Raw genomic sequence first — 12,106 nt, 5'->3', positions numbered from 1 at the left:
GTAGAGTCCTTGAGGGGAGTGGCTTTGTGATTTTGGGAATATTCTGGGTTCCAGGACATGTTCTGGGAATATTCCCCGTTGATCTTGGAGGTGCAAGTCGTGAGAGGGGTGGACGCCATAGTTTTTAAGGCGGTAAAGCGACGGAGGCGTTTGAGGGTCTTTCGGAACGTCTTAGCGATAAGGCGGGCATAAAACGTCGCCTTATCGACTAAAGCGTTCCTGTGTAATTTTTTTATAAAACCAATGTATTTGACTCAAATCCTAGTTAAATCCTATTACTCATATGTTAAATAAATATTAAATGTTCATATTCATACCAATGATATTCATCAAGAAAACAAATCAATAAAGTGAATAAACTAAGTTCATCTTCACTAATAATCAATCATCAATATTCAATCATCAATCATCAATCATATTAACATATAATATAAATACATAATTATGAAACAAAATTATAAATATAAGAGAAAATTGCATTGCCACCCCCTGAACTTTGGTCCTTATTCAACGCCACCCCCTGGACTTTTCAAAACGTCAAAGCCACCCCCTAAACATTCAAAAATTCCAAATCGGTCCCTGCCGTTAGCCGACCGTGTTAAATGAATGAAAACCGGTTAGTTTTTTTATAATATACCCAAAATACCCCCACCTATTGTGAGAGGACAATATTGCCCTCTCTTTTATTTGCATCTTCTAAACTCATCTCCCATCTCTCATCTCACTCCTCTCACTCACTCGGTCGGACAAGAAGAAGACGACGACGACAGTACGGTAACCTGCAACTCGATCCATCCCTCCGGCTTCCGATTATCTTCCCTCTGGCGTGCGATTTTCCCCCTCCGGCGTGCAAAGCTCTCCCCCATCTTATCAATCAAATGGCAATGCAATTTTCTCTAAATATAAAGAAAAGAAGACAAAAAAAATATAAGTATTTATTATACTTACCTCTATGATGCCAAAATGAGTGCCTAAGCCCTAAGGTCATCCACTATATTTCTACTCCTGTCAAAGAAGAATGAAGCTCACCATTGCCGGAGCAAGCTCACCACTGCCAGAGCAAAATGGTCGCCTAGATCATTGGTTCTTCCTTGTTCCTTGATTCCTTCTCAAAGCCCTTTCTTAAAACCCTTGACAAAATCCAAACCCTGTTTGTGAATCGTGTTTTTGTTTTGTTTGTTTTGGTTATTTTTTATGGAATAAAGCTGATCCCATACATCTCAAGTGTTAACAAAACCATACACCTACCAATAAAAAATCTATATTTGAAATCTTCATTAAGTAATTTTAAAATGTGTTCGAAAAAAAAAAAAAAAAAAAAAAAAAACCATAAAGTGCCACTTCACATAAGGCGGAGCACTGCCTTACCATCTCTAGACCGCATCAGGGCCAAGGCGTCACTAAGGCGTCGCCTTACCAACGCCTTAAAAACTATGGTGGACGCCTCTGATGACGTGTAGTGGATAAAGTCCTACCCCCGTGATCAGGGATCACATCCCTTGAATATAGGAGTGGATGTGTGCATGTTTCTGGGTGTCTTATTTGGCTGTACCAAGGCGAGGTGATAGGTCGGCCGAGCCGAGGTGACTGGTTGGCATGAGAAGAGGCCGTGGTGGCTGCTCAGCATAAGGAGAGGCCGAGGTGCAGCATTGGTCATGACGATCCCTGCCCGTGCCGTGGTTGGGAAGAAATACCCTCATCACTACCCAATATTGTCCAGCTATTACATGTAAATAAAAGAAATACATCTCAAGAATGGAAACTTGTCTAATAGGAAATAAACTAAAACTGGAAATCAAAATACTACTCCTATGTATCTACTTCTAAAACAAGGAGAATCAAATACACTAAGATTGCTTCCCTAATTATGAACTACCAACCCTTGCCAAGCCAGAATATCAGTTTGGGTTGGTTGTGTCTTAGCTTAGGCCTCCATAGTGGGGCAGTTCAGTCCAGCCAAGCCAAGGCATCTGCATCATATATACATGAGCAGAGCTTTGGCACGCCACTAGCTTTCATGGAGCTAGCGGGTCAACCAATTGGGGGGGCGGGGGCTAGGATAGGAGGGGCATGGGAAGAGAGAGTGACACAAGCTGGGCAACCCGGCAGTGTGCCCAACCTTCTCTCTCTCTCTCTCTCTCTCTCTCTCTCTCTCTCTCTATATATATATATATATATATATATATGTTGGTACTAACCTTAGCACGCGAGATTAGTCTCTAGTCTATGTATGCATGCATGCATCCTTTCTCACTACCATTTTTTTTTTTTTGGTGAGGGAGTGGGGAGGTGGCGTCTTTAGTGGTTTTTTATCCTTGCATTTGCTCTTAGGCTGTATCTCCTCTGTTCTTGCTTATTGTTCAGTGTCCTCTCTCTAAGAAAGCTTCATGTTACACATCCAAAAATGAATGAGAACGTAAAGACAAACTGGTTCAAGAAATGAAAGAGTAACAGTTGTTTCAAGTTTTATCTACCCCTTCCAACAAGAGGCAAAGGTTTGATCTAAAAGAAATTGCAGTTCAGGAAACACACCGTCTTCATCCATGTCATCCATCTCCTCTTCTGTGTGAAGTCGTTTGAGTATGTCCAACATTTTTCTTTTTGTTTCATCATTTGGTTGCAGTTGTCGGAACTCCTCCACAACATTTTCTCGCATGAATGATTCTGTGCAACGGAGACTATGAGCCTGGAAGAAAAATAATAAAATCAAAGGACAAATTAACTACAAAAATCCTGTACTACTTACATAACCTCCAGGGGAAATATTTGTACATCGACAAGTGAGTGGTGTATGTGGCTATTCCATCACACAAGTTAAATCATGACATGGGAAAATAACTTTATGACGCCCCATAAACAGAATAAAGAACAAACAATATAAAGCAAAGAGCAACCCAGTGCACAAGGCTCTTGCTACTACAGGGTTTGGGAGGGGCAAATGTACACAGCTTACCCCCTGCTTCACAAGAGAGGTTGTTTCTAAGTTTCGAACCTGTGACCAACATCTTGCAATAGTTCAACTTAACCGTTGCACCACAGGCTCGCCCACTATATGAAATTCTAGAAATTTTTTTCAGGATCCATATACCACGATAGCTCACACTGATACAAGACAACAGTTAAAATTAAGAATGCATTGCTATTAACAGTATAAGAACAATACCACATGAAATCACTATGCACTTAAAACCATAAGAAACCACTTTGTTAGATCTCCGTAACAAATTCTTACTATATTTTTCACTCACCTTGTAACATTGAAGTGAACAATACCGGGAATTGCACCGAGGGCAAGTGTACTGTGAAAATTGCTTTTGGCATCTGTATAAAAGAAACAATATTTCCAAAGTATCAACAATTCTATATATATATAAATATATATATATATATGTTGGCAACAAGCATGATGAGTCGATGATGCAAACATTGCTAAGAGTATGATAAGTAGTTAAATCTTAATCCATTGTAACAGAAACAGACCAAGACATAAGACCAAATAAAAAAATTTCCCCCAAAAACACAATAAGGGAAAACCACAATTCAGATTGTTACAAGTCCGTCAAAGTGACTGAAATATAAAGGACAAACTTTAGAGCTCAACAATCAATGAAAGGAAACCAGCCAAATTTTGTCTGAAGGTCTTATCTTCTTCCAAGATTAGGTGCATACATATAGCAAGATGATCAATCTGAAACTGAGGTTTTGGCCATCCTTGATGTGAAAGATGAGCCTAACATTAACTTTAAAACTGAAACAAGTTTACAGCGAACGGAGCAGCTTTACAGTCCCCCGCCCATCCTATGAATGCCCACACTCCCTCAAATATTTCCATTCTCCATTGGAGGGGTCAATAACTGATATTAACTGATAAACCACCATGGTAGGAGTTTCATCAAAGTAATTACATCTTCCTTCATGCATGAGTCTCCAATAAATGCCATGAAGCATCAAATTCCTTTAAATCAACATGTTAAAGTTACAAGCCAATAATGATGTACATATCTAAAACTTCAGATCCACAACAACATCTGGCTAATCGAGGAGAAGCAAGAATTTTTATATTGTCCTTCAGTATTCAACTATTCTAGATCCCAAAAATGGAATCATATAATTTCTAGGGAGGGGCACAGTAAAAATAAATATATATATATATATATATATATTTGGAATGGGTTAGAAGGACTAGAACAACTGTTCGGCGGGGACAAATTATTGTATTTCTGAACTTCGATAGATACTCATACAAATATGAAAAGGTCCCACACAAACTTGGTCGGGTTTCAATTTAATGTACCATTGAGCTCAATTAACAGATAACGAAAAAAAGGAAATACCCAACATAGAAAAAGCAAGAGTAAAATGAAAAGATTGAAGGCAAAAGTACTTACACACGGCAGATAATCCTGGTTGCTTGAGTCAATTGTGCAGATGTTGTGGGTTCCTCAGATGTTATCATTGTCTGCGTCATTGCAATGATGGTAAGATCAGGAATATAGAAGGGGAAGGTTGTGTGTGTGTGTTTTGAAATATTAGATATATTTCCGATACTAAAAATCACAGCTCCTTATTCTCACATATCATCAATTAGATTCAATTCAAGTTAAAATAGCACAATATGGAAACGGGAATTAATTAATAATGTGACTAAAGTGTGACTGAACAGAGAAGACATATTAGGACTCAAAATAAACCAAACTCGCAGACAAGGGAATAATATATGGAGAATGCCATCACTCCTCTTTACAACACTGGAAGGAATTCATGCATTCAAGCAGCCAGTAACAGTTCACATCACTAAAGAAAAGCAAGAAGCACAATCAAAGGAGACACACGCACACATATGAGAGCGAAACTCTAGGAGTCAATCACAGAAATAGAGACTAAGAACTATTCAAAAGATGGTATTGAACCCACTGATAGATTTAAAGTAATTTTAAAAACATTGATTTCTGAATCCGAGATCCAAGATATAGGAAAACTGGAATAAAATCAGATCGAACCAATAGAATGGCAGAAATTTGGATCAAGCCTCTGTTTCAGAAACCTAATCCAATCCTCAAAGCATTAGAACAATCAGATGGTTGGATTAGAATTGATTTTAAAAAGTCTAGATCTGAAATAGAGAAAACTGCAGAATAGGGAGATTTTTAAGTAGCATCAAAACCAGAGCTCAGAATTGGACAAAATCCAGGTCGATTTCAGCTCCTAGAGGCCTCTTGAAAACCCCAAAATATTGGATCAATCTGATACTCAGACCATCCTGCGGTTGTAAATATAGTTTGCAGAAATATGAACTGAAATTAGGTGATCTGCAGGGTAGATAAATCAGGATTTAAGGGGGTTCTAATAGCTGGGATTGATCAACAACATCAATAAACAAATCTGAGATCAAAACTATGATCTGAAGTGTAATCAATGAAGGGGAGATTCAATACCTGAATAGATTAAAAAACAGAATGAGAGAATAGATACAAGATACATATGGTTTCCCACCAAACAGAATCAGCTTCCCACTGTCCACAGCTTCTCACCCGAGACTGAATCGCATAGCTCCATCAAGTAACTCAGCTTTATTAATCTTCCATCGTGTTGAGCCAATGGCTATAACAGTCCATTTAAAGAAGAACTATAACGATCCTAACCTGACTATGGAAAAAAAATTACTAATGGCTATTACAATTGTAACTGAAATAGGATACAACTAATTAAGTCTTCACTGAGTTGAGTGGTGAAGGATTGGTAGATGTCTCCTTGCAATTTTGAGTCCTTAACTAGTTCGTGTTTTTTACCCAAAAAATAAAATCAGAGTGTTGCAGTGTCGCCTTCTTCTTCAGTTCCTTGGCTCAGAGGCATAGTTAGCAAATTCAGATTCGAGAATTATTGGGAACAATTTGTTTGGTTAATTTAAGATTTTGGTAAAAAAAGGGGGCAAAATAAAATTTGGATTCGGGAAGTCAGGAATTATTCATTCACCAAAAAAATCGGATTTTGTTTTTAATATTTGTAGTACATGTTTTAGATTATCAACCAATTATCATATGTGCATAATTGATCTAAAGTATGATATCAGGAAGGCACATCTCAACACTTATCCCACCATCTACCAAGAATATAGTAATTCTACCCACTTCTTGGATCACATATTACATTAAAGAAAAAATAATTAGAAATAAAAAAAAATGTGGGTGGGTTCAACAATTCATTTTAAAAGCCACATCATCTACTGGAAATAGAAATTATACTAGACGGATTGAAAATTACCACGACTTGAGATTAGAGAAGAAATGGGACGAACAGGGTGTTTATGTGCAAGTAGTCGACTACATGTGGAGTTTGTAAAAGCTAGCAACCTTAGGTTATCATGAATGGTGGCATCCCATGTGAGAGACACAGAATATTTTGGGTTTTCTATTTCCTTAACTAGTTTAATCTCTTTGCTCAGGTGACTCAGTCTGACAAGCAAAATTAATAAAAGCCAATTAGAGCTACTGCCGAATGTGACAATGCACTTTTGGGACAAGTGAAGGGCTAGGCATTCCTTTCACTTCTGTTCTTCTGATTACATCCTTAACCAGTTGCTTGTTGTGAAGAAACCATTTCAAGACAGGTAAAGGGCCATGACTATGGCATGGGATTAATGAAATGGCATGGGATTAATGAAAAGGCAGGGAGACAAGCATTCAGCAGGTTGCAAACTTCCACCAAACTCTTTAGAAAATAAACAAATTCTTCAAGAATCACAGAAACACAAAGGAAAGGAAAAGAAGATGGGGTAGATTCAGTTCAAATGGGTCCAGAATCAAGAGAAGATGCTGTCTAACTAAATCCCCATACATCTCTCTTTAACCTACATTGTGACATGCTCCAAACTAAATCTCCATATCTTAGCAGGAAAAAAAATAGCAGATGTCCATTAACAATGATAATCGAACGAAAATCCATTTGATTTCATCTTGCCCCAGGATCAATAATTCAAGAGTCGAAGTTTGGAGAACATGGCAACTCTCCAATTAAAAGGGAATTTTATACATGCAGCACCATTGGTGGCAACCAAAACAAAGAATGAATACACACTAAAAAAAAAATGCAATTAAGATATTTTACCCAAAAATGTAAATACAAAAAATTTGCCAGAAAAAAAGAACAGAATCACTAAAAACCTGGAATACGATAGATCAAATCCACTCACTTGAAAGGCCGAGGAGTAATTCTTTCTAATTAATGCTGACTTAACTCAGCTTCATAATTCCACAAAAGTTAAAACTAGCAGAAACCAAAGTGACATTTTGATTTTTGCTTCTCCATATTTTCCAGGTGGATTGAATGTTTCTCCAATTCAACAGAATTACAACTTCAAGAGCTCTGGGCTCGTCAAGAACTGAAGAAATATTAATCTCCTGGACCCATTCCCAATGGAGAGAAAAACAAGAAAAAGAGTAATTGAAGAGATAATGTATTGAGAAGATGATGTGTAACTATTCCACAAGAATACCTACATATTGCAATCCATCTCTCAAACTTAGGTCACCAACATTTGGTCCACCCGCAGAGGACGGGGAAGAGGGAATCGAAAGCAACTAAAAGTTGCAGAAGGAACCGAGGGGAGAGAGAAACAGAGGATGGAGTCGCAATGCATTACCTGAGTCGCAGTATGCACGTTGCAGCGGTGACCTGTCGTCAGCTCTTCCTCTCTCTCAAGTCTCAACCGCTCTCGAGTCCCTCGACACTGCTACGAATGAAGAATGGTTTTTCAGGAGTTGAAGTTGAACACTGAAAAACCTAACCGCTGGAGGGCGTAGAGTGTTTCGATCCGGGTCGACTCGTGTTAAGTTCAAGCCCAACCCGATCCGGGTTTCTCAGGATGCATCATCTGGGACCCGAGAGATCCCACTTCCCAGCACTAGAGGTAATACGAGATGGTCTCCTCTTGGCTCACAGCTTACAATTCACAAGATAACAGTTCTTTCTAATTGCTCGGCTATAGTAGTAGAACTCAATGGGCTCACGGCTCAACTCCTTCACCAATTGGGAATATGAAGACTTGGTGCTGGAAATAGCATCTACATGTCCCTCTTTCTCCTCTTGTGACTCTCATTTTATCAGCAGTACACATAATGCTCTTGTAGACCTTTTAGTATCTAATCCTGCCAGATTAAGGCTATCTCAAGTTTGGTGGGTGCATGCACCAGCCTTCACTCTATATAATCACTTTGTTACGACCAGGTGTTTTACCTCATAAGCCTTCCATTAATGAAATGCTATCTTTCTGACAAAAAAAAACAAAAAAATTATTACTATTAAGAGTACTATTTATCAGTTTATATCAATTAATTAGGGTTTTTTTTTTTTTTTTTGTAAAATTAATGATGTTAGTTAATTTGGGTTGGACTGGGTTCTAACCCGGTTCCTTCGTGGGTCCCCCACTTAGGTTAATCATAGACCCTGTAGGATTAGGAACCCTAACTGACCAATTCTCTATAAATAAGAAGATTTTGGCCACAAAGTAAATTAAGGTTTCTGACATAATCTCAAGAGCTCCCTTTCCCTATTCTCTCATGTTTCTCCCAATTGAAAGTATGTGTCTCCAAGGATCTCCATTGCAATCCTTGGATTTGGAGGGGGTGGGTGGATCATTACCTAGCAAGATCGTCGCAATTCTTTGTTTGTCGTTGTTCGTGCGGATTGACGCGTAGAACAACCAAATTAATTCTGCTGCATGGAAAGCTACATCGAGGTAATCATCGGTCCTTATTTGCATTCCCAATTTACAAATAAGGAAACGGATTGACATCTATTTTTTGTTAATTTCCATTTTGGGTGGACTACCATAGTCCAAGATTTGATTTCTAAAACCCATTTGGCAATATAGTTGATAGAGTAAATCAAGTCCAATAGTAGAAAGTGATCACATATTGGATTATTGGATTATTGGATGATTGGGTCACAATTATTTATGAAATTACTGTTTAATTGTTAATTTTAATTAGTTTTTCATGATTAATTTAACCACATATTGTGATGATCTTTGATTGTAGAGTTTTCAAGAGATATGCACGGGTTTGATGCTAAATCGATGGAGGTGGTTCAATCTAGAAGCAAGGGTATAATTGGAATTTTTAAGAGAAAAAGAGCGTAAAAAAATAAAAACGAAATTGAGGACAGTTTTCTCTTTCTCTCTCTCTTTCACGTCCATCTCTTCTTCCCTCTCCTACTTTCCCTCATCCTTCCCCCCTTTCCCACCTTATCTCATCTTTTTCTCTCTCCTTGTCCAAATTAGATTAGGATTCTCTTTGTCCTAAAGTTTCTCCCCTCTCCCAATTATCTCTTCTTTATACGATTTCCTCCCCTACCCACGGTTCTCCATCTCCCACCGAATCTCTCCCTCCTACAATGTTTCTCTTTTCTCACCCATCTCTCTCTCTCTCTCTCTCTCTCTCTCTCTCTCTCTCTCTACTCCCTCGATTTTGTTTCTCTCCCACTCTGCTAGTAGTCTCTCATTCCTAATTCCCCTCTTCTACTATCTCTGTTTTCCCTATTTTTTCTCACCTCCCCCACGGTTCCTTCCATTACACACGTTTTCCCTTTTTTCTCCTAATTGAAGTCCATCTCTCCCATCGCACACACCCCCTTTCTCCTTTTATATCTCTCTTTTGGTCCTTCTCTTTGGGGACTCTTCACACTAATTCTCTAGGATATAGGCCGCAGATATCAACCCCTCACACAGCCTATCCATTGCTATTTTTTTTTTCTTGGATTGCACCTTTTTTGGACGGATTTTCCTGGACAGCATTGAACAGAGATCATTGTCATTGCGCTAAGGTTCCATCACCACCATCATCGTTGCTGTCATTCATTCATTCGCACCATGAGTGGCTAAGTCCTCTTTCTGTCTTTAAGTTTAGATGAAGTTTTGATTTATTGTTATTTAATTTCTTGTTGGAATTCATACTTGATTGTTTGATGTTAAAGACCCCTCCTATTGTGGATGATTTTTAATACTTAAATTAATTTAGAATACTTGTCTCTGTGATTCAGTTATCCTATTTAAATAATGGTATTTTATGTTGATTTTTGACATACACTAATGATAGCTTTTAACCAATCAAACTAAGCGTGCTAAGCGAAAGCGATAGACGATAGTGTTTGACAAGATATGTTATGCTTAGGGTAGCCAGATATTAGATTTGTGTGATTGCATTGGAACTTGTAGTTTCAGTGAATCAAAGTATGAACTAAAGATTGATTACAATACCAAACGGATTTGAGACCTGAGAATAGTTTCTTCTCATTAATTCTTGTCCTTGTTAATTGGCTTACTTAGTTTTAATTTGAATTTTGAATTTTACAAGTTTAATTTTCAAAACAACATTCACTTCAATCTTAGTAAATTTAGCCTTCTAGTTCTCTATGGGTTCGACCTCTTTCTTACCACTATCTCATAGTTTAGTTAGGGTTTATTTTGATTTGTTCACGATATCGATCATTGGATCATGCTTAACTCATCTTATTTAGTCTGAAAATATTGTGCATATATGGACCTAATATTTAATTCCTTCAATGTGAAATGAACTTTGATTTCCTTTTGCAGGGTTGGTCTCTACCCTCACTCTATAAATGGTCGGCATTGGGCCAGTAATGTACATCAAGTAATCTTAAAGTTGAGTTTAGAGAAGAGAATAGAAAAGACTACCTTTGTGTTGTGCACAGTGTACAAGGCCATGGGTTCAAGTATGGCTATACCCGTCTCCATATCGATTATTTGCATGCTTTTGCCATCTCCATGAGTTATATTGTGTATATGAATTCTTTCATTTTTATCTTGTAAAATTTCTAAAAAGATATGGGCTACAGGAATATTGGGGCCAAGACTAGAGTACCTCCAAGCATATTCCTTTGTTGATCTTTGTGTAATCTCTTATTTTCCAGATCTTCCCCTATCCAATATAAATCTTTCTTTATTTATGTAATTTCCATCACCTATTATTTTTTGTGTAATCTCTTATTTTTCATGGTTAAGTTGACCGATAAACAAAAATTAGGATCTCGTGCTAATAAGCAATAGAGCTAGAGAAGGGATACGCACATGGCCTTAGTAGTGAGGGAAGTATAGCCAATACAGGTGTGACTCTGACAATTTCCCACCAAGGATGTGGAAGGTGGATTACTGTGGTTAGGAAATTGCCAAAACAAAAGAAACCTATCTGTTTGTTTTCTAAGTCTTGTTTAATAGTTAAGTTACCTTTTAGCATAGTTCCTAGTCTTGATTATTGGGCAACCTTGTTGTTCAAAGGCCACAACCCATAGTGTAATTCCTTCTTCCAATGGTATGTTCATAACATTTATTTCATTTAAGCCCATCACTTTTTTCGAATTTATTCTTCCATTTACAACTTTTACTTAAGTTTGTTTAAGCATCATGATTAGCGTAGGACTTTAAAAGTCCTTGAAGTGATCGAGGTAAGAGAGAAACTCACATCTCTTGATTGGAAGTTGGAAATCATACTTTTGAGTATTTACGGCTTTTGCACGTCTGCAATCTTATACATAGGCTAAGTTTAGTATTGGGGTGAAAGTAATTCCAACACATCTTTTTTTATTGTTTTACAATATTCTATTTAGATATCAGTGATATGAATCATTATTGGCTATCAATCATGGTCGATACCAATAGAAACCAAAATTGATCACGACCAATTTGGCTGATCTGATACTGACACCTAAAAGAGAAATCCGTCGCAGCCTTTTGTCACCAAGCCACTTAATTCAGGCCAACACTTGGAAACATGACGTCAAACGCTTGCACAAAAGTGACATTATGGTCCCATATCCGACACCATAGAGATTTCTGGAGCTACCTAATCTCATAAGCAGGCGGGTGTGAAAGACCACGCTATCCCCACCCTAGTTATCAATTCGGCCGAATAATTCGTGAATTATTCGACCGAACCGATTTTTTCCGAATTTAATCAAAAATTCTGACCGAATCCGAATTAAAAATAAAATTCGGTAAAATTCGTGATTTTTTCAAAAGTGAATATAAAATGCAAATAATTCGGACCGAACTGGATTAAATCGAATTATTCGGTCCACTTAAACAGTATTTAAA

General features: G+C 37.7%; 1 protein-coding gene across 1 annotated transcript; it reads right to left on the bottom strand.

The window, feature by feature from the left end:
* Positions 1-2,260: 2,260 nt before the first annotated feature.
* Positions 2,261-7,988, bottom strand: LOC122062831 (zinc finger HIT domain-containing protein 2-like). Its single transcript, XM_042626477.1, has 4 exons — positions 7,640-7,988; positions 4,389-4,459; positions 3,249-3,321; positions 2,261-2,686 (listed from the first exon to the last, which is right to left on the bottom strand). Exons 2-4 carry the CDS (start codon positions 4,454-4,456, stop codon positions 2,471-2,473), a joined length of 357 nt encoding a protein of 118 aa, XP_042482411.1. The 5' UTR covers positions 4,457-4,459; positions 7,640-7,988; the 3' UTR covers positions 2,261-2,470.
* Between the last annotated feature and the right edge of the window lie 4,118 nt (positions 7,989-12,106).

Source organism: Macadamia integrifolia, unplaced genomic scaffold, assembly GCF_013358625.1.
Source record: "Macadamia integrifolia cultivar HAES 741 unplaced genomic scaffold, SCU_Mint_v3 scaffold1128, whole genome shotgun sequence".
NCBI classification, from domain to species: domain Eukaryota; kingdom Viridiplantae; phylum Streptophyta; class Magnoliopsida; order Proteales; family Proteaceae; genus Macadamia; species Macadamia integrifolia.
The sequence above is the reverse complement of the archived record's forward strand: the minus strand, read 5'-3'. Positions and strand labels throughout refer to the sequence as shown.